At 65.5% G+C, this 21,166-nt stretch overlaps 1 protein-coding gene across 6 annotated transcripts; it reads left to right on the top strand.

Annotated features, from left to right (window-relative positions):
- Positions 1 to 130: 130 nt before the first annotated feature.
- KCNAB2 (potassium voltage-gated channel subfamily A regulatory beta subunit 2) lies at positions 131 to 20,506 on the top strand. Of its 6 annotated transcripts, none has more exons than XM_063353739.1 (16): positions 131 to 231; positions 5,756 to 5,874; positions 6,180 to 6,221; positions 15,959 to 16,002; positions 16,377 to 16,414; positions 16,564 to 16,643; positions 16,732 to 16,776; positions 16,944 to 16,988; positions 17,061 to 17,104; positions 17,204 to 17,290; positions 18,456 to 18,541; positions 18,768 to 18,888; positions 19,038 to 19,132; positions 19,309 to 19,429; positions 19,518 to 19,606; positions 20,034 to 20,506. In XM_063353739.1, exons 2-16 carry the CDS (start codon positions 5,798 to 5,800, stop codon positions 20,121 to 20,123), a joined length of 1,104 nt encoding a protein of 367 aa, XP_063209809.1. In that variant the 5' UTR covers positions 131 to 231; positions 5,756 to 5,797; the 3' UTR covers positions 20,124 to 20,506. The 6 variants fall into 6 exon arrangements, with proteins under 6 accessions (XP_063209809.1, XP_063209812.1, XP_063209811.1 ...); XM_063353740.1 differs by lacking the exon at positions 131 to 231 and adding an exon at positions 2,125 to 2,446; XM_063353742.1 differs by lacking the exon at positions 6,180 to 6,221.
- The last annotated feature ends 660 nt before the right edge of the window (positions 20,507 to 21,166 follow it).

Here is a 21,166-nt window from a genome sequence, read left to right as displayed (position 1 = left end):
CGCCCGGCTCAGCATCGGGTTACTAGGGCGATGGTGCCGCACCGCGGGGGGCGGGGCCTGAGGGCGGGGCCCGGGCGGCGCTTGCAGCCAATGGGAGCGGCGCGGCTCCCCCCGTCATTTGCATGCGGCTGGAGAGGCGGGCGGCGCGGCCAATGGGCGGCGGGCGGGGCGGGGCCGGCCCCCCACGAGGGCGCCGCGGCGGAGCGGAGGGGAGCGGCGGACGCCGGGCAGGTGCGGGATCGGGACCGGGGTCGGGATCGGGATCGGGACCGAGGGGGCGATGGGGGTGGCGGGGGGACGGCGATGGCGATGGCGCGGGTGGCGAAGCCGGGCATGGCCGCGGGCAGAGCGGTGGTAAGGCCGCGCCGCCGCACGCCCGTCCCCGGCGTCCTCCGGTAACGCCTGTCTCGTCGCCCCGGGAGCGACGGGGGAGGCTGCGAGGGGCAGCCGGTGCCCCTTCCCGCACGGCGTCGGCTGCGCCCTGAGCATCCTCCCAGCGCGGCCGGGCGTTAACGGGGGGCGGCCGGCGCAGGCGCGGTCCCGGCAGCGCTCCGCGGGAACGGAGGGGGATGCTCGGGGCGCGGGATGCGGTGCCCGCACCGGCCGTGCCCTCCTCCGGGCGGCGCTCCCTCGGGTAGCCCTCTCCCGTGCCCTGCTCCGCCCGAAAATCAGAGTTTTTGCGCACAGACTCCGATTTTTTCTCTCCCTGGCGCCGGGCAGCGCTTTGCTCCTGCCCCCGGGAACGGCTCCACTCGCTGCCGGTCCCTCGGCGGCCCCTCTCCCCGCAGCCAGCTCTGCCCAGTGGGTCCCGTTCCCGGTCCGAGGAGCCCTGCTGGGAGCGGGGACAGTGGGTTCTGCCCACCCGTGTCGCAGGGCGGCCCCGGGCCGATGCCTGGCTGTGGGCAGCCGGTGGCCCTGTGGCATCACACCAGGGAGCAGCAGGCGCGTAAACCCCGGTGACACGACGCGCTGGTAGACCCGCGGGCAGGAGAATGGAAATGTTGTTTTTTTCCCAAAACGTCTTCCCCTAGTTTGTAATCAGAGCCGCTTGACGCACAGCGGAGACAAAACCGCAGCATTTTCTGTAGAAGATGGTGGCTCCATTACCCGAAGTGACACGCAGGGGGGTTAGGAAGGAGGACCCCCCTCCCGAGGATGCCCTGTCCAAGTGCTCCCCTTGGCCTTTCCTTCAGCCGTGCCGTAAACTCCTGGTTTCACTGGCTCACGAGCCCCTCAGGCCTCTACTTTTTAAGGCTGTTTTCCTTGTGATGGGGGAGTAATTTCCGCCGTCTGCTGGGGAAGCAAAGCTGCTGCCATGCTGGTGCTGGGGAGTGCTCCCCAAACAGGATGGGGTTCACGTCCTTCCTCATCTGTCGCACGTTGCGCATGGAGCTGCCACAGCAGGGAAAGGGAAACCTGCTGGGGTCACCCCCCGGGCGGTGCCGAGCAGGTCCCCACCACTGCCAGCGCGGTTCAGAGTGGGCACGGTGCTTGCTGGCCCCGTCGCCAGCAGGACCACGCTGGGAGGGCAGAGGAGCTGGCAGGATGCTGCAGTGAAGCTGAGCCGGACTAGGCAGATGGAGAGGGACCAGGGTTTTGCTAATTTATAAACGAAAGAAACTCTGCGGCACAATTCCGAAACCCTGACCCCTTTTTTCTGGTTTGGCCTCTGGTTTTCATGTTCAACACATCCGCATCGGTGGGGTTATCGCTGCAGGATTACAGTGCTGTGCTGCTGCTGGGGACCGGTGTGCTCCCATTACCGGGATGTCTCAGAACCACACGCTCCAGGTTGGGTTTTTTGCCCAAGAAGGCCAAAAAGCAAAAGCCGATGAGAAGCGGAGAAGGGCAGGCAGCTGGCAGGGGAGACGCGGCGGCTGGGCCAGCCCCGGTGCTGGGAGGCAGCCCCGCAGCATCGTCTGCGGACACTCTGGTTTTATTTTCAAAGAAAAACACCCAGCATGATTTAAAGGCGTCCAATGATGGGAGCGTCCTGGTCCAGGCTCCCCAGGGCTGCTGGATGAGCCTCCTCTCTCGCTCGCCCACACGTGCTGCCGGAGCCAGGCTGCGGCGCCGACACGGTTAAGGCACCGGCGGGATGGGGAGCCGGGCTGCACGCCACGGCTGCACGCCACGGCGGAGCCAAACTTGCCGAGTCAGGATGTGAGAGCGGCAGGGACGGCTCTGCAGCATCCCTGGGTGCTGCCGCATCCCGGGGTGCCGGGGGCTCAGCCTCCCTCCTCCGCCGGACACCTTTTCCCAGGGACAGAGCGGGAATGGGGTAGGAACCGGCACCTGCTGGGGTTGCCTCTGGCTGTCGCGGCTGCACCGGCACCGGCGCCGCTTCCCGGAACCTGCCGAGCCTCCAGCTCTGCCAGCAGCTGGGGGGGTTTATTTCATTTTTTTTGCTTCCTGACTGCACACCTCCCTTAGAGCTCCGGAGCAGGTAGGTGGGGTACTGGGGGGGGTCAGCGCTGCCATGGCGGTGGCTCAGCCATGCGTGGCGGAGAGCCCACGGGCTTTCTGGGAAGGGTCGCAGGCTGCCGGTGCTGCACACCGGGGACCCGCGGGGGCTCAGCTGCTTGACAGACCCCGTTGCTTTCCTGCCGGTGTACGTGACGGCAAAGCAGGAATACAGGAATAACCCCGTCTGACGTGTTGCGCGTGGTTTTGGGCTGTGTCATTGACTCGGGAGCCGCGCAGCGCCGGGTGCCTGCGCTTCAGCGCGGTCACGGGCGACCTCACGTGTCGCAGCTCCATCCCCAGCACCTGCCGCGTTCCTTGTCTTAATGACCGGCTTGAAAACATGTCCGAGCCCACGGGCCGCGGTGGCAGGGGGAGGACGCTTTGCAGCAGAGGCTTCCCCGGGCAGAGGGAAGGGGCAGGGCTGCTGTCGCTCTGCGGATCCCTGCAGCGCTGGGTGGGGGGGCACAGCACCCAGCACCCGGCACAGAGAGGTGACGGCAGGAGGCACCGGGTCAAAAGCCGTTGTTTGCAAGGCAGAGCAGGGCGGTGTAGGTAATTGTGCTAAAGTCACCTTTCCCGTGGTGTTTTTTCGGGGGGGGGTGGGGGGGTGGGGTGGGGGGGGCATTTGCTGAGGGTGCTGTTTACAAACCTGGTAAAACAGGGGTAGAAATACGGGGATGGGTACCCGGAGTGGGGAGATGCTCAGCGATGTTTCCCCTGCAATCCCTCGCCTGCACAGCTGGGAAGGACATTGGGATGCCTGGGACAGGGGTCCCACAGCTCCCCCCACGCCAACGCCTCACCCTCGGGGGCTCAGGCTCATCAGTAGGTGCAGAGGCTTCGTCCCTATATTCAAATTAATTCTGTGTGCAGTTCCGCCTCCCCGTGCTCTGCCGGCAGCGTTTGGGAGGCTGTGGTCTGCAGACCCTCCCCGGGGCTGGCCCAGCAGAGCTTTGGCTCCTGGGGGCTTCCCAGCCACAATCCCTCCCAGTGTCTCAGTGACCCCCGTTGTGCTGGCCAGGGGTGGGGATGGGGATGGAGCCCAGTGGGAGCACAAGCATTTGGGGCACCCTCGTACCCAGGTCCCAGGCTTATCCCGCAAAAGAAAACACTTTTCTTCCCTTTCTGTGCGTCACCCTGCAGGAGCTCCTGCAGTTGCAGACTCACGGGGCAGGAGTGGTCATGGGGAAGCACAAAGGGGACCAGGCTTTCGGCAGCGCCTTTGGCTCGGAGGAGCCAGAGGTGCGGGTTGGCCCCAGGGGCCGGCATGCTCCGGCTCCTCAGAATGCCGAGCCCTGCCCCGTATGCCAGTGGTCCAGCAGCGCTTCCCGGCAAAGTTCCTCAAATGCTGACAGAGACTTGCCAGGCACCGCGCTTGTCCCCCCAGCATTACCACGAGGTGACGGATGAGGGGTGTAGGGTCCTGCTGAAAACCGCGGCGAGCTGAGCTCGTCACCCCACAGATCCCCAGGATGTGTAGGCAGAGCCAGTCCTAAGCCCTACAATAAGTTTGAGTCTCGGCTTGTGGCCATGCAGGCAAGGAAGCCGCATGGCTGCCCCCACTGTGGCTGGGGCAGGGGGGATCCAGGGACATCCCCCCAGCTCCCTTCAGCTTCATTATAATGCCGCTAATTAAGTGACGCTGAGTGGGCATGAAGCGACTTGCAGGAGCGTAAAGACACTGCCCGGGCCAGCGGCTGCCGTTGCCCTGCGTTGGTGCAGGCAGCTGCCTGCTGCCAGGAGAGGGACGCAGGGACCGGCGAAGGTGACACCAGCATCCCCCGGGAGAAGCCGGCGGGGTCGCAACGGCTTTGGGGACTCAGCAGGGTCGCGCAGTGTAATGGTCCAGGGCCGCGGGGGGGGCAGCTCCCTCCTGCCCTCGCAAAAATAAATCGGTTTCATTGAGCTTGGGGTGGCTGCGACCGAAGGGAGCCGCGTTTCTGCGGCGCTGAGGGGAGGAGGAGACGGGGCTCTGCACCGGGGCTGCACCGGGGCCGCAGCGGGGCCGGGGGCTGCGGTGGGCGGGCAGGCAGCTCCGCAGGGACGGGCTCGGCTGCCGCAGCCGCTGCCATTGGGCCGCGTGGGCTGCAGGGGCTGCGCCGGGATGCAGGGACGCGGGGCCAGGATGCTGGAGGGATGCGGGAGGGATGCAGGATGCAGGCACGCCGGAGGGATGCAGGCACACTGTGCCAGGATGCTGAAGGGATGAGGGATGCAGGATGCAGGCATGCTGGAGGGATGCAGGCACACTGTGCCAGGATGCGGGATATGGGAGAGATGCAGGATGCAGGCATGCCCTGCTGGGATGCAGGCAGGATGCAATATGCAGGCACGCCGTGCCGGGATGTGGGAGGGATGCAGGATGCGGGCAGGCTGTGCCAGGATGCAGGCAGGATGCCTGCCAGGACGGGAGCACACCGTGCAAGGCCACGCTCCCCCTGTGCCCAGGGCAGCCAAGGAAGGAGCGTGGACATCTCTCAGTCCCCATCTGGGGAAAAAAAGCAGCTCGTGACCTGCGGCATTTCACGGGCCTAAATAAAGACACATTAAATTTAAAAATTAGCCCCAGTTTTGTAGGGAAGTGTGGTGGTTTTCTGTGATACTGGAAACTGCTGACGGTGTTGCGGGATGGGGAGTAGGGAGTCACATTGGAGGCCCCCCTGGCATGGGGATGGGGACAGGGAGGTCGTGTGCCTGGGGGCAAGCCCCCCTTTTCCTCGGAGCTCCTGCACCCTCGCTCACACAGTCACGCAGAGACTGCAAGAAAAGCCGGGCTATTTTCTTTTCCTTGGCTCATCCCTTGCAGACGAACCCTCTGGGGGCTGCTTTAGTGTTAAACACCAGCAAAATGTTTAATTTTTCAGGCCTGCATTTCTTCACCGTTTCCTGATATGGCGTAAGACCTCCACGGCACGGGTCAGTGGCTCGCTGCCGTGGCTGGGTTGCCCTGTGGCATGCCCTGCTCACCTCCCATGGGCAGCCAGGCGGGCGGCGAGGTGGGCAGCAAGCAGCCCCGCTCTGCCCTTCCCGGCAGCCCCAGAAGTTCGGGGAGAGCAGCCGAGCTGGGGGTGGCGGGCACAGGGCAGGGATGGAACGGGTATGGGATCGGCAGTGGGTCGGGGTGGGGGGTCTGGGGCTGGCAGGGCTGCTGTGCCCTGCCTGCCGCTGCCTGCACCGCTGCCCGTGCCACCCGCCCATCCGGCTCACGAGCTCCTGCAACAGGAAGCACCGTCATGTGGGCGCCCCAAAAACCCACGTTTCTTCCTCTTTTTCTCTTCCCCTGCGGCAGGGGTGAGGCGGCGAGCGGCTCCGGGGAGCCCAGGCTGGCTCCATGTATCCCGAATCCACCACTGACTCCCCGGCGCGACTCTCGCTGCGGCAGACGGGCTCCCCAGGGATGATTTACAGGTAAGGGTATGGGGCGGCACTGGGGGGGCTCTGTGGGTCCTCAAACCTGGGGCCACGGCACCCCCAAAACCACCCGGGCACGCTTTGGGCAAAAACTTCCAGGACTTAAAAACCTACATGGCAGAAGCAGCATTTTTGGGCACTGATGCCTGTTATGGGAAGAGTGGCTACTTTCGGGGAGCGTGCCGGTGCCCGCTGCCGGTGCCCCGACCCTCCCTGCGGCCGCCGGCTCTGCCACGGTCCCGCATCACTTTTCTAACGGGGTTTGTGGCATCTTTCTTCTTTCTCCCCTTTGCTGTCGGAAGCGCGAGGTACGGGAGCCCCAAGCGCCAGCTCCAGTTCTACAGGTAACCCAGCCCTTCCCCTCCCCAAAATCCCCCCGGCGAGCGGACGCGGCCGAAGCCCCTGCATGGCTGGGGGGGTACTGGGGGGCAGCCACCGCAGGGGCGCGGGGCTCGGCTCGAGGTGGGGGGAGCATCCTGCACCGACGCTGCGCTGGGAAGAGCCCGCTGGCTTTTCCCAAGGGCGGCTCCAGGAACCCGGCCAGCCGCTCCGCTGCTCCTTCCATTAAGAGGAGCGTCGTTAAGTGGTACAGAAGGCAACGCGATTCCCCCCCCCCGCCAGTCCTTTTACCGTCTGAAATGAAGGCGGCACTTTTCCCCGCACACCGTGCCAGCAGCCGCCTCGATGCTCCCAGGCGCTTCGCGTCCGGCCTCGCCGCAATGGGGTGGGAGACGGGGGGCTGCCCCCCAGGGGAGCCGTGACCTCCCTGCTCCATCCCCGTGCGCGGCGGGAGGAGGAGACCCTGTCCAGGCGGCACCGCGAGCGTGCCTGTCCCGGCTATGTGCCACTGCAGGTGCTGCCGAGCCTGAGCCACGGGTGGGTTTTGGCTGCCAAACTGGTCAGGCACGGCCGCATCCGGAACCACTGGGCACATCTGGTGGGAAAGGCTGCCCAGGCCGACAGGCAGGAGCCGGCTTGCCCACGGGCTGCCTGCCGGCAGCTGCCGCCGGTGCCCGTCACCCACCCCGGCTTCAGGGCTCCTGCCCGCGTAAGTCCGTCTTTCGGTCCTGCCACAGCCCGGCTCCGACGGTGCTGCCGTGGGGACAACAGGGAGGGCTGTGTCCGCCACAGGGGACCGGCTCTGCTCCCCGATGGCCCTCGGCCGTCCCTGCCGCTCCGCACGCCGGTGGCGCGGGACCTGTCCCCGCGAGGCGAGGGTCGGCTGCGGGCGGAGGCGGCGATGCCAGGTTTGATAAAGCAGCGGCGCATCCTCGGGCTTTTAGCGAAGCGGCCATGAATAATTTAGCTCCCCTTTGCGAGGAAGAAAATCCCCTAATAGGGCTAATGGAGCGCAGTGAGAAAGCTGGGCTCTGGGGGGGCCCGTCGCAGCCGCCAATTGCTTTGGACGCCAAGCGCCGACACTCCCCTAATGCATAAAAACCCGGCGGCCGCGTCTCTTATATCTGCCGCGGGGCAGCCCGGCCGCCCAGAGCTCCGCCGTGGATGAGCAGCATTCCCGGTGCGTGGGTGAGTCGGGGCCGGGGGCACGCGGGGCCGGGCACAGCCCGCCGCGGGCAGCAGGGAGGATTTGCTGTGCGGGGTGACTCGGGGTTTGTTGCCTTGGGGAGGTTTTCGTTTGGGGTTTGGGGTCTTTTCGGTTTGAGGCAGGCTGTTGATTGCCAACAAGTTCCCAGCTTGGCAAGCTGGGCTGGAGGGACGCCTTCCCAAGCAGCCACCCTGCGCTCCCGACTGTCACCCACTTGTTGTGCCCCTGACCTGCGGTAACGGTCCCCCGTTATCCCACAGAGCCTGTGTCCCGTCCCCATCCCCGCTCCTTCCCCGCTTGGGCACGGCACTGCTTGGGCTTGGGCAGCTCCTGCAGCCCCCGCTGCTCCGTGTCCCTCGGGCAGCATCGGGATTCCTGCTAACGAACGGCCCGCGGGCGAACCCGCTGCCCCCGCGCTCTCGCTGCTGCCCCGTGACGTTGCTCAGCCGAAAGTCAGGGAGGTGTTGAAATGGGGCGGCCGGTGGATCCCAGCCCCAGTCCCCAAAGCATCCCAGACCAAAGCCCCAGCTCCGCGTGCTGCAGCCACGTCATGGCAGCGCGGCGAGGCTGTGGAGCAGCGGTGCAGCCGGCTCAGGCTTTTCCCACCTGCTACTGGGAGAATGGATCCCACCGGGGGGTGAGGGGGTCCCGCTGGGGACAAGGGGTTCCCCCGGGGCTGGGTGCTGTGCCCGTGCCCAGCAGGAGCCACTGGCACTGCCCAAATTAAACCCCCCAGCTGCAGAGAAGGGCTGATGCCGGCACTGCCGGCTCCGGGCCCGGCTTTGGGGCATGGCAGGAAGAGGAGGCTGGTGGCCAGCGTTCGGTTTGGCTTTGCCACAGGAGAGGGATCCCCTTCCCACATCTCCCTGCATTCCCAAGCCCTTGCTGCAGAGCAGAAGCGCGGGAGGCTCTCCGTCGGTGCGGGGTATCGCAGGAGCTCCCCAGGGTTTCAGCCCCCCCTTGCCAGATGCTGCTCGGCATCTCCTGGGATTTCTTCTTCTTTTTTCTGGAGGTCACACCTCAACGGGAAAGTGCACTTCGCTTTTGGCTCCGGCTCCCGTAAATTTGAGCTTCGCAGGGAAAGAAAAGCCCACCAGTGGGAGCCCCGCCGCAGCTCTGGCACGGTGCGCTCCCAGCTCCCAGCAGCCGCTTCGGCACCAGCGCCGCGGTTTTGGCCTCGGTCCCCGCTCCTTCTTCCAGACACTGAGTGCGAGGGACGCTGTGGAGCGCGGCAGGGAAATCGATGCCGGTGCCACCACCGGCGAGATCCCACCAAAGGGGTGGCGAGCACCCCCGGCGTGTGAGGAGCCCGCTCTGCCGCAGGCTGTTCTCGGCAGCCCGCTCCGGCTGGGAGCCTGTTGGGGAAGCTGCTGGCCGGCCGTCGGGGTTGTGGCAGCCCGTTGCAGGCATGGCAGCCATCGGCGAGCACTCGGCAACCACGGCCCCTCTACAGGTGCCCACCCTCCCCAAGAAGCCCCGTGGGGACACCTTTCCCGTCCTGGCCTCTCCCACCCATCGGCACACGGTGCCGGATTCTCAACAGCAGCGATTGTGCCACTGCTCGCACCCCCCCCAGCCGGCACCCAGGGCTCACCACGTCCCACACGGGGATGCAAACCACGGAATCACAGGATGGTTCGGGTTGGGAGGGACCTTAAAGCCCACCCAGTGCCACCCCCCTGCCCTGGGCAGGGACACCTCCCACCAGCCCAGGCTGCTCAAAGCCCCGTCCAATCTGGCCTTGAACCCTCCAGCACTGCAGGGGGGTCCCCCCGAGCCGAGCAGAGGGGCAGAATCCCCCCCTCGCCCTGCTGCCCATGCTGCCGGGGATGCAGCCCAGGCTGCGGGGGGTTTCTGGGCTGCCAGCGCACGTTGCTGGTTCTTCTTGAGCTTCTCATCCACCAACACCCCCAAATCCTTCTCCTCAGGGCTGCTCTCCAGCCATTCTCCACCCAGCCTGGAGTTGTGCTTGGCATTGCCCTGACCCGGGTGCAGGACCCTGCACTTGGCCTGGTTGAACTTCATGAGGTTGGCACGGGCCCACCTCAAGCCTCTCCATGTCCCTCTGGGTGGCATCCCTTCCCTTCAGCGTGTGGACTGCGCCACACACTTGGTGTTGTCAGCAAACTCGCTGAAGGTGTGCTCCATCCCACTGTCCGTGTCGCCGACAGAGATGTTAAGCAGCACCGGCCCCAGAACGCCACTGGGCACTGGTCTGTGGCAGCCCTGCTGGTGGGCGCTGGGACGTGGTGCAGCCGGGGCACGTGCCAGGCGGCAGCAGCTCACCGTGCTGGGGGCAGCCACGGTGGGCACCCACTGCAGCCCCCACTGCCATCGCCTCCCTTCCTTCGCTCTCCGGCCCCGCCGCCAGGGCTTTGCTCTGCTGAAGCGATTGGCTTTGCCAGGGCTCCTGCGCTTCCCTCCTTGTGCCGCAGACCTGCCGTGGATCCGTGCAAGGGTGGGTGCCACCGGGGTTCCGGTATCGCGGCGCAGGCACGGCTCTCCCGTGAGCATCGGCAGAGCCCGGCGTGGCGGCGGGCGCTTTCCCAGCTCTCTCCGTAGCATCGCTGAGTGGTCGGCGGCGGGGCCGGCCGGCAGAGCCCGTGCTCGGGCGGCGGGATGCTCTCCATGACGTACAGCGAGAGCCTGCGCAGCGTGGCCAGCCGGCACCCCCCCGAGTGGGGGCTGCCCCCGGCCCCCCGGCCGGTGGACGGGCTGGAGCTGCGGCGGCTGCGGGACGTGCGGGCGGCGGCGCGGGCGAAGACGCTGGAGGAGTTCCTGCGGATGCACGGGCTCTCCCTGGCCGACAGCACCGCCTGCACCACCGGCATGAAGTACAGGTAAGGCAGCGCCGGTGCCGGCCACGGCAGCCAATGTGGCCCAAGATGCGGGGACGGAGCAGGGAATGCTGCTTGTCGCTGGTTTTACGCCTGGCTTGCAGGATTTCACTGGTTTCCCTGTGCCACGACAAGGTCGGGAGGAGCCGGTGCCCTTGGCACGAAAGGCGATCGCGCGGCGTGTGTGGCAGTGGGGCAGCGCCGTTGCCTCGTGCTTGGTCGATGGTCTTTGAGCTTCTCACTTGATTTTCCTTTTTGCTGTCGGGAAGCTTCAAGCGCAAACACGCTCCGCGCTTTTAAAGATGAGGCAGTTGGAGCGAACAGCCGCGGAGACGCTGTGTCCATCTGATGAGCATTCGCTGGCGCTCCATTAATTTTGCATGCGGGTCGCGGCGCGGCGCGAGGTGATCAGGATTTCAGATGACTTTTGTCCTTCCCGTTACCGCGTGTGCCGGGAGGCCGCGACAGGCAGCCGGCGAATCGGCCGCGGCTCCTCTGAGGGCACGAGGCTGTTTGGCCCAGCACGTCCCTTCCCCCTGTCCCCCAGCATCGCAGGTGGGCGATGGGGCGCGGGGATGGGCTCCCCCAATAAGCCAGTTCAGGCTTGGGCCAGGGGCGGCAGGGTTGGGGACGGTGGCTGTTGCCTCTGTGAGAATCCCAGAATGGTTTGGGTTGGAAGGGACCTCAAAGCCCACCCAGTGCCACCCCCTGCCCTGGGCAGGGACACCTCCCACCAGCCCAGGCTGCTCCAAGCCCCGTCCAACCTGGCCTTGAACCCCTCCAGGGATGGGGCAGCCACAGCTGCTCTGGGCACCTGAATCCCCGTCTGCTCTCTTCAACAAGGGTCCAACCAAGAGGGTCCTCCTTGCTTTACGTCCCAGAAATACCTTGTATTGATGGAAATTGCTCCATCAGGACAGACTGGCCCACAGAGTGGTCTAGTGACAAAGCTCTGCCTCCAGAGACGGGTGTACGTTCCCATCTTCTCGCAGAAAGAGAAGTGTCTCAAAGGCCACTAGTGGTCACATTTGTCTCACGATTTCAAATATCTAGAGTCAAGTGGCTTCACATGCTGATAGAAAAGCTTTTGCTCCTACGGCTGGTGGAGCAGATTGCCCCAGGAGACTGCGAGGTCCCCATCCGTCGAGACCAGACCCCAGAAGCCCCACACGACCTGGTGTGATCCCAGCACTGACCCCGCTCGGAGCAGGAGGTTGGACCAGAGCTCCCCCAAGGTCCTTCCCAGCCTGGGTTACCCCGGGCACTAAGAATTCATCCTCCCTCCCTCCCTCGTCCTCCCTGGGGCCCCAAAATTAAGCTTTCTCTAGGGATATTTACACTTGTGCCTTAACATTTTCTTCCGAAAGCCTGGTGACATCAAATGCTGGGGTGCCTCTCGGCCTCCCCGCTGCAGCAAACCCCCCGGGGCCGGCAGCTCTGCCGGCTCCTGGCGTGCGGTGCCGTGGGTCAGGTTCCCCCCCGCTCACAACAGCAGAGGTAACATTTACACGGTGGCAGGAGCCCATCTAATATTCATGGGGCGGTTATTTATTGATGGGCAGAGGCTGGCACAGGGACCCCCAGCGATGCTCCTTCAGGCACCTGCCCGCTGCGGGTTGGGGGGCCATGGGGATGCACCCCCAAAGTCTCCAGAGGGGTTCCTCCTCCTCTGGGGAGCTGCCAATTGCTGCTGCAACCCCCCCCCCCGCCAGTGCCGGAGCCGGCGGGATTACCCGGCTAAGGAGCTTTGCGGCAGAGGGAAGCGGAGGAGATTACAAGATTTCGCATTAGGTCGGGGACGAATGTGCGTGATTTCCCCGCAAGCTGAGCCCCGGCCCCGCTCCCGGCTCCTTACCTGGGGGTGGGGCACGGTCGGTGCGGTCCCACGGTCGGTGCGGTCCCACGGTCGGTGCGGTCCCATGGCCGGTGGGGTCCCACGGCCAGCTCACCTCCCTCCTCTGGTGGGAGATGCCGATGGGCTTCGCTTTAATCCGCTTGGCTTGTGCTGGGCAAAATTTGGGAGGTGCCACGGCCCCGAGTGGGGCAACTGGTCCCTCTTCAACAGCCCCTCACTTCCCCTCCCTCAGTTTTAAAGGTAAAATAGTGGCCAGAGCTGGTGAAGGATCAGTGTCATTAGAGATCTGTCTCTTGCTCATCAAAAGCAAGAGGATCTCTATTTCTAACTATTGGTTAAACACTTAATTGTATTTAACGTGATAATTACAGTAAGGCTGAGTGTGTATTTGATTAACCTCAGATTTTCCCAAGAACAATTTTATTAATGTGTTGTGAATTTGGGCTGAAAATAAAAGGATTGCTCTTTCATTTTTTTGCCGTGACAGACAATAATCCCATGCTGAGAGCATGGGGGTCAAATATCCCATTCCTTGTATCTCCTTCCCCCAAAAAAACCTCGCAGTAGGTGTAGGGTTTTTTCAGATTAGTGGGACTGGAACAGGTTGGGAAGTTTTCGATTCCTTCCTCCCACAGGCTGTTATTTTCTGAGTATCAGGTGTTTCCTCTTTAACAATTGATGTTGTTGCATTATGCGTGATAGTGAAAACAGACTTGAAGAGGGGATGGCAAATATTTTATGTATTTTTGGCTTCCGTTCTTTCCGTTCTCTCCTGCCGGGAGATTTTTGTTTCAGGCTCGCATCCGCCAGAGAGAGGGATGCCATGGGGAGGGGGGATGCTGTGGGGAGGAGAGGGATGCTGTGGGGAGGAGAGGGATGCCGTGGGGAGGAGAGGGGTGCTGTGGGGTTGGGGGGATGCCGTGGGGAGGAGAGGGATGCTGTGGGGAGGGGGGATGCTGTGGGGAGGAGAGGGATGCTGTGGGGAGGAGAGGGGTGCTGTGGGGTTGGGGGGATGCCGTGGGGAGGGGAGATGCCGTGGGGAGGAGAGGGAAGCCGCGGGGAGGGGGGATGCCGTGGGGTTGGGGGGATGCCGTGGGGAGGGGAGATGCCGTGGGGAGGAGCGATGCTGAGCAGCGCGATCCAAGCGGCTCCTTCCCCCGCCCCGGGGGGGTCTCAGCCCCCCGCTGCGCCCCAAAGCGGGGCTGGGCGGGGATGCCGGGCGGGGGGTTCCTTCGGGGGGGGGTCCCCCGCCGCGGCTCTCCCCTCCCCGCCGGCCCCGGCCCCCGGGCGCCGCTCGCCCGCCCCCTGCGCCGACGGAATATCGAGGGCAGGAGGGTGCCGGAGCAGCCCCCGCCGTCACGTCGGCGGAGCGGGGGGCGGGAGGAGCTCCCCGCCTCCCCCGGGGCGCCGGCTAAATTTAGGCAGCAGGCGCGGGGGCCCGGCGGAGCAGCATGCAGGTCTCCTTCGTCTGCTCCGAGCACAGCATCAAGAGCCGGAGCGCGGAGGACCGGCTGAACCGGCAGAATGCCGGCAGCCCCAGCCTGGGCACCCGCGGCAAGTTCCGGGCGGTGGCCATGGTGGCCCGCAGCCTGGGGCAGCTCTCGGTGCAGAACGCCCCCTCCTCCAGCGAGTCCAGCGGCAAGCAGCCGGGGATGAAGTACCGGTAGGAGAACGGGCGCTGCCGGGGCAGGCGGAGCTGCCTCCTCGGTCCTCACCGGGCGGCGGGGGAGGGGGGGGGGCTGGAGAGGGGCTGGGGGGGCTGCACCCCCCGAATCCCCGGCTCGCGTCCTGCTCCGTACGTTCCTCGGTGCTAAAAGCGCTGACCGTGCGCCTCCATCGCCTTCCTCACTGCGCACTCCTCGCGGGCTGGCTTCGATCCGTAAAACCAGCGGGATGCGGGGGAAAGGGACCCTAAAATTTGGGGTAGGATTAGTAGGATCCCCAGCGCCTGCTGAGCCGGGGGCGGGGGGGGTGTGGGTCTGAGAGTCGTGTTAATCCATGGGCTGCCATGGCATCGTTACGGACTCGCTGCCCTGCGAAGCGTGTGGGGAGCTGTAAGCCAGGATTCGGAGCTCGGCTGCCCGCAGTGGGGCTGGAAACAAGGGGCAGCATGTGCATGTCGTGCCCCCCCCCAGCCAGCACCCACTGGGTTCATGCGCTCCACGTCCCTGGCACCGGAGTGGAGCGTGGGGGGCTTCCATCCCCCGGGCTGAGCGTGCAGCCAGGCGCGGGGCTGGGGCTCCCCCCGGGCTGAGCGTGCACACCACAGTCCAGCTGACAGCCGCTGCGTGCCCCCGCTGCAGCCCAGATGTGACCGACGTTAGGCACAAAGCGCATCAGGCCGGCAGAGCGTGGGGATGAGTCCAGCCATCACCCACCATCATTGTCCAAATCAGCCGAGTCCCTTTGCCCGGGTGCTGGGGAGGGGTCCAGGGTGGCCCCATCCAGCTCTCAAATGCCGAACCCTTGCGGTGGTGGCGCTGGAGCCACACGTGGTGGCATCCTCCAGGCTCGGCGCTCGCGCCCTGCGGTTGCATTCCCATCCCAAGGAGGAGCGTGCCGGGGGCCATCCTCACCCAGGCAGCGTGTGACTGGCTTGGGCATCCCCACCAGTGGCTGCAGGGGGGACAGTGGCGCAGGAGGATGCTCCATGCAATCGGATGGGATGGGAAGGCCAGGGTGCAGTGTGGGGGGATACTTGGCCTCCCCCAATATCTCCTAACGTCTCCATTGTGCAACGGGGCAAGCCACATTTGGGCAGGAAAGCCGTGAGCAGCGACGTGCTGCTGGTGCCCGCACGCCCAAGAGGACCCTGGCGATGTCCCTGCAGCCTGGGATGGCCGGGACGGGGCTGGTGCCCCCTGCTCCCCGCCACGACCCCCTGTCATGGGGTCTTGAGCCGCCGCTGCCCCATGGCCTCTCCCCGCCATGAAACGCTCTAAAAATAATGTGGGGCTGGGGGGGAGCGCCCGCGCCTCCAGATGTTGGGCAATAACGCGGTGGTGCGGAAGGAAGATGCCCCGACTCAGCTCAGCCTGCGATTCACCGCTGCCGTGGGATCGCGGCTGCTCCCGGCCCGGCTCCCCGTGCCCGTGCCGGCGGTGGCGGTGCCTCCCGGTTGCTACGCGACACCCGCGCGGGCGAGCTGCCGCGGCTCACCTACACTTTATTTATTTTAACGCTCATTTCTCGAGCCTTTGTCATTTTTAACAAGAAACTGGCTCTCCATCACCGCGGCGAAGGCGTCTGCCAACCTGGCCCCCTTCCCGAAAGCTGTTCTCGGCTCTTTGTGCCAGCCAAATTTTCAGGGGTGCTCCATTTCTCCAGGGCACTGCCCTGCTCCCCAGCACCCGCTCCCCATGCGAGCACTGAGCCACACTGCAGAGAACGGGCGCAGCTCACATCATATGTGAGATGCTCCAGGCCTGATGCTGCCGTGCCATCTCCCCCTGCTCCTGCCCTGTCACCCCGCGCTGGTGGCACTGGCAGGGGAGACGGACATGCCGGCGTTGTCACAGGGAGCCACTTTAACCATGCCACTGCCCGCTGCCGCTCCCGGTTACCCTGCCAGGCACAGCGATTATTTTGCGTCTAGGAAAGAGCATCACCGCGCCGGTGCTGGCCGTGCCGACAGCGAGCCGTGGCACACCTGGCCGGGGATGGGGGGGACCCTCACTGCAGGACCATCCCAGGCAGGGGTGGGGATGGGGACCCGGGACGGGGACCAGGGATCACCACCGCTCCTCCCAGCCCACGCGGATGGTGCGCTCGGTGGCAGGGGGGTGCATGAGACGGCGTTTTGGGGCTTTCTCGCGGCTTTTCTAACAGGTCTCTGTCTTCCAGGAACCTCGGGAAGTCTGGGCTACGTGTGTCCTGCCTGGGCCTGGGTAAGTGCCAGGGTTTGCCACAGCCCCTCGGCGTCCCCTCCGTCCCGTGGCTGGTGCCAGCGCTCCCTGGCGAGGGCGGCGCTCGCCTGCTCCGGTGAGGCTTTGCCAAGGGAAGGAAAGGGTTTCCCTCCGGCCCAGCGGCACTTTTGAGACGCAGCCCAGAAGTTGTCAAATTATTCTCTCTTTTTCTCCTCCGACATGATAGGAAGTGACCGGGCTGTGCTGGGAGCACCATGCCGCACGCGGTGGGGACAACCGTGGCTGCCGCGTGCCGGGGCTGTGCCAGGGGAGCCGGGGTGGGTGGCTGGGGTCTCGGGGCAGCGGCATTTCGTGCTCACCGTGCTCACGGTGCGTGCACCCTCTCTCCTCCGCAGGGACATGGGTGACTTTTGGAGGGCAAATCACAGACGAGGTAAGAATCGCGCCCCGTCCCTCCCCAGCCTTTCCCGAGCGCGGTGGGGAGCGGATGGGCTGGGGGCTGCTCTCGGCGCACGCGGTGTGCCGGAGCTCACTGTGCTCGCGAGCGTGCGCCGCCCCGACTGACCCTCCCTGCTCTCACAGATGGCGGAACAGCTGATGACTTTAGCCTACGACAACGGCATTAATCTCTTCGACACGGCAGAAGTCTACGCCGCCGGCAAGTAGGTACCCTGCTTCGGCGGCAGCACAAGGGGCCTCGCGCTGTGCCCCGGCCGCCATGCCGGCAGCTGACGTCCCCTTCTCTTGTAGGGCCGAGGTGGTGCTGGGGAACATCATCAAGAAGAAAGGGTGGAGGTAAGCCGGGCACCGTTCCTGTGAGGCAAATCTAGTCACCACGGTGCCAACGGGCAGGGAACAGGCAGGGAACGGACAGGGAGCAGGCAGAGTGCGGGCAGGGAGCGGGCAGGGCACACGGGGCTTTGCCGGTGCCGCCGCCACTGACTCTCTCTTTCTCCCTGCAGACGGTCCAGCCTGGTCATCACCACCAAAATCTTCTGGGGAGGAAAGTAGGTATCGCGCCCGCCCCGCGGCAGAGCGGCCGGCGCACGCCGAGCTCTCACTCACCTTGCCTTTTCCAGGGCTGAGACGGAGAGGGGTCTGTCCCGAAAGCACATCATAGAAGGTAGGGATGCTCCCCGGGCGCTGCCGGCTGTGCCGGCTCCTCGTGGGCGGGCGGGCGGCAGGGAGCCCGGCGCGCCTGACGGTCCCCTCGGTGCGGCAGGTCTGAAGGCGTCGCTGGAGCGGCTGCAGCTGGAGTACGTGGACGTGGTGTTCGCCAACCGGCCCGACCCCAACACGCCGATGGAAGGTGGGTGCCGCGCCACGCTGCTGTGCTCCTCCCCGACGCCTTTCATCGCCATCGCGGTTGGTTTGTGCCAGGCTTTTATTTCAAGGGCTTTTTCCCTTCCCAAGCAGAAACCGCTCCTCCGCTGCCACTGTTCGCTCACACCACGGTTAAAGCCTCTGCCGCCCCCAGCCCGGTGCCGGGACCCCCTTGGGCTGCGGTGGGGGCAGGTTGGCGGCACGGCGGGGGGACGCTGCCCCCGTCCCGGCAGCGACCGAATCCACTCTCTCTAAATCTCTCTTTTATCACCAGGGGACCCATTTAGTTCCTCCAAGTCCAGGACTTTCATCGTAGAAGGTACACCCTGCCCGCACTCTGCCCGCCAGCCGTTGCCTGCGTCCCAGCGGCAATTCCTGGGGCAGAACCCCCCACTCCTCTGTGACTCCATCCCCGTCCCCCCGCCCCGAGCAAACCCCGCCATAGAACGCACAGGCAGCAGCAGCACAACAAAAACACCCCCCGCCCCTTCAGACCATCTTGCGGTTAAAGGGGAAAAAAGCGAAGAGGGTCGGCAGCCTCCCCGCGGTCCTTGCCACGGGGCAGCCTCTGCAGCCGGGACCGCGGCAGGGCCCCCCCTCGCCAGGGCAGCTGTGGGCACACCGGGGCGCACGCTCCGGTGCCGACCAGGCAAACCTCGCACCCCTCACCCCCCCGCTGCCCGCCTTTGGCTGCAGGAGCGCCTTGGCTTAGCCCTGGCCTGCATGGCTCAGCGCCGGCTCCCCCCAGAGACCCCCTGGTGCCCCTCGCTTGGGGTCCAGGGTTCGTTCCCTCCCTCTGCTGGGTCTCAGCACACGGGTGATGCTTTGGGTTCCAAGTGCGGCGCCGGTGCTCGTACCTGGCGGGGCGTGGGGCCGGTGCCAGGAGTTGGGCTGCTCCCTGTGCCGGGAGAGCCCCGGTATCGCCGGTGGCATGTCGGCATTGGCCGTGGTCCCCGGCACATCCCAAGCGGCTACTCCCTTGGTCCCCATCCTGCTCCTCCAAATGCATCCTCCGGGCACAACCCAGCTCCTGGGCATTGGGGAGCAGGATGCTCACCAGCCGTCGGCACGGCACGAGCCACCACCCCGCCCCGGCCCAGCGCGGCGCCCTGCTAACCCCCGCCTGCCGCTCTCCCCTTCCCTCCCGGCAGAGACGGTGCGAGCCATGACCCACGTCATCAACCAGGGGATGGCCATGTACTGGGGGACCTCGCGCTGGAGCTCCATGGAGATCATGGTAGGGGCCCGGGGGGCCGGGGACAGCCACGGCGGAGCAGCCCCGCTGCCGCCGGTGACGCTGATTTAATTAGACAGCAGCTGTCGGGAGCCAAGCGCTTGCAGATGCGCTGGAGCCGTAATTATTTTCTGGGGCAGCTCTCAGGGCTCGGCTGGGGGCTTGGGGGGGGTCAGTGGGGGGCCCGGAGCGGGGCGGCGGGGCACTGAGGGTCCTGGCTCTTCGGCAGGAGGCGTATTCGGTGGCCCGGCAGTTCAACCTGATCCCGCCGATCTGCGAGCAGGCCGAGTACCACATGTTCCAGCGGGAGAAGGTGGAGGTGCAGCTCCCCGAGCTCTTCCACAAGATAGGTATGGCGGCGGCAGTCCCCTCCCAGCCCCCCCAAAAGCCCAGCGCTGCGGTCAGCGGGACACAACCTGTGTCCCCAGGGACGTCCAGCCACGGTGTCTGGGGGGCCTGGGGGGCGGCAGTGTCACCCCCTGCTCTACTCTGTCCCCAGGTGTCGGAGCCATGACCTGGTCCCCGCTGGCCTGCGGCATCGTCTCGGGGAAATACGACGGGGGGATCCCCCCCTACTCCCGCGCCTCGCTGAAGGTGAGCCCAGCTGGAGGGGGGGGTCGCAGCAGGATGGGGGGCGTGGGAGAGTCACAAGGTCCCCACGGGAGCAAGAGATCCAGGAGCCACGACCCAGGGAGTGTGGGGATGCACAAGGTCCCAGTAAACGCCAGTCCCACCGTGACACCCCATCCGAGCCCCCTCCCGCCCCCCAGGGGTACCAGTGGCTGAAGGACAAGATCCTGAGCGAGGAGGGCCGGCGGCAGCAGGCGAAGCTGAAGGAGCTGCAGGCCATCGCCGAGCGCCTGGGCTGCACCCTGCCCCAGCTCGCCATCGGTAAGGAGCTGGGGGGGACCGGGGGGACGCGCGTGGGACGCCGGGGGCAGCCGGGCCGCGCTCAGGCTCTGCTCTCCCTCCTCCCCAGCCTGGTGCCTGCGCAACGAGGGCGTCAGCTCCGTCCTGCTGGGTGCCTCCAACGCCGACCAGCTGATGGAGAATATCGGAGCAATACAGGTCAGTGCCCCCCGCCGCACCGGCACAGGGGGGGCTTCACCGGGGGGGCGGGAGGGCGAGCAGACCCCTCTCACGGGGCAGCGCCTGCCCGCGCCCGCTTTGCCGCTGGAGCTCCTGCAGCGCCCGGTCCTGCAACGCTCACTGCTGGAAAAGGAGGTTGCAAACGTGGCTTGAGAGAAAAATTATGGGTTTTGCTGAATCTAAAGCAGCAGAGACAAGGCTTTGCTGGGCTGAGACGGCAGGGAACGAGCCCACCCTCGGCTTTCCCTAACTGGGTCACTCAGCCGGCAAGCTGGGGCTGGGAGCACGGAGGTGGCAGGGTGGAGGCGGTGAGCGCGGCACGGCCACGTGCCACCGGCGGCTGCATCCTCCCGCCTGCTCCAGGGCCACCATCCCGACTCCCAGTGGTGTCCCCCGTCCCCCACAGGTCCTTCCGAAGCTGTCGTCTTCCATCGTCCACGAGATTGATAGCATCCTGGGCAACAAACCCTACAGCAAGAAGGACTACCGATCCTAAGCGTGTGCCCGAACACGCCGCCCGCCGCGCCGCCCTCGCCGCCCGTTCGCTTGCTTACGCTTTGTTGGAGCGAAGTGGAGAAGTGTGGTTTGCACCGCGAGCGCCGAGAGCCAGCGCTCCCCCGGACCACGGCACCGCTTCCACCCGACCCGGCTGCGGGGCGCAGGGATGGCCGCCAGCGGGGAGCGCGCCAGGGCAAGCCCCGAGCTGCCCGGCCGCCCTGCCCGCAGCCCAAGGCGCCGCGGGTGCCGCCAGCGCGGCGCGGGGACCCGTTGCATGCGTGGCTGCCGCCCCCCGCGTGGCTGGGGGTGCGGGGGGGGGGGGCGCGGGGCGCGAGCGGGTGCTGTACGCCCACCAGCCCGACAACACGAAGCTGTTCCCCAGCCGGCACCGGCCCCTCGCCTCTGCCCTGCCTGCGCTGCCCTCCCAGCGCCGTGGGGCTGCAGTCCTGCCACAGCACCCGCTCCCGGCGCGGGGGACGGGGGGGGACGGGGATAGGGAGGGGGGGCCCTGTGGGTGGGGGGCAGCCCCAGCCCAGCAGCGGGCTGGGCTCGGTGGGGTGAGCGTGTGCGAGCACGAGTGGGCAACACACACACAGACACACACACACACAGACACACACACACAAGAATTTACACCTATTCTCACCTCTGTGTGCGTGGCTGGAGGCAGCTGGGGAGACAGGACCCTGGAGCTACACCTGCCTTCAGCTGTATTTACATATAGATGCATCTATATGGGCACACAGCCCCACGGGACACGTGCGCGCCTACACGTACATCTACGGCTGTACCTAGAGCTGCAGATCCATCTCTAGCCCTAGCCCCGTAGTTATACCGATCTATAGCTATCGACACCTACTTAAACAGAGATGGATGGATGTAGCTATATATGCACACATCTATAAAAGTTACATATGTATGCTATTGTATGTATGTATACTATATATACTATAGCTATACATGTACACATCTGTAAAAATTACATATGTATACTATGATATATATGTATACTATATTTACTATAGCTATATATGCACACAT

The sequence above is a fragment of the Chroicocephalus ridibundus genome, chromosome 16, assembly GCF_963924245.1.
Source record: "Chroicocephalus ridibundus chromosome 16, bChrRid1.1, whole genome shotgun sequence".
Classification (NCBI taxonomy): Eukaryota; Metazoa; Chordata; class Aves; order Charadriiformes; family Laridae; genus Chroicocephalus; species Chroicocephalus ridibundus.
The sequence above is the reverse complement of the archived record's forward strand: the minus strand, read 5'-3'. Positions and strand labels throughout refer to the sequence as shown.

What these genes read in the sequence shown, in the direction of transcription:
- KCNAB2 (XM_063353744.1), top strand. Translation starts at nt 10,043, where the DNA reads ATGCTCTCCATGACGTACAGCGAGAGCCTGCGCAGCGTGGCCAGCCGG. An exon ending in CCCCAACACGCCGATGGAAG is followed by an intron (nt 17,291 to 18,455) that starts GTGGGTGCCGCG and finishes CCCTCCCGGCAG; the next exon opens with AGACGGTGCGAGCCATGACC. An exon ending in GGAGCTCCATGGAGATCATG is followed by an intron (nt 18,542 to 18,767) that starts GTAGGGGCCCGG and finishes GCTCTTCGGCAG; the next exon opens with GAGGCGTATTCGGTGGCCCG.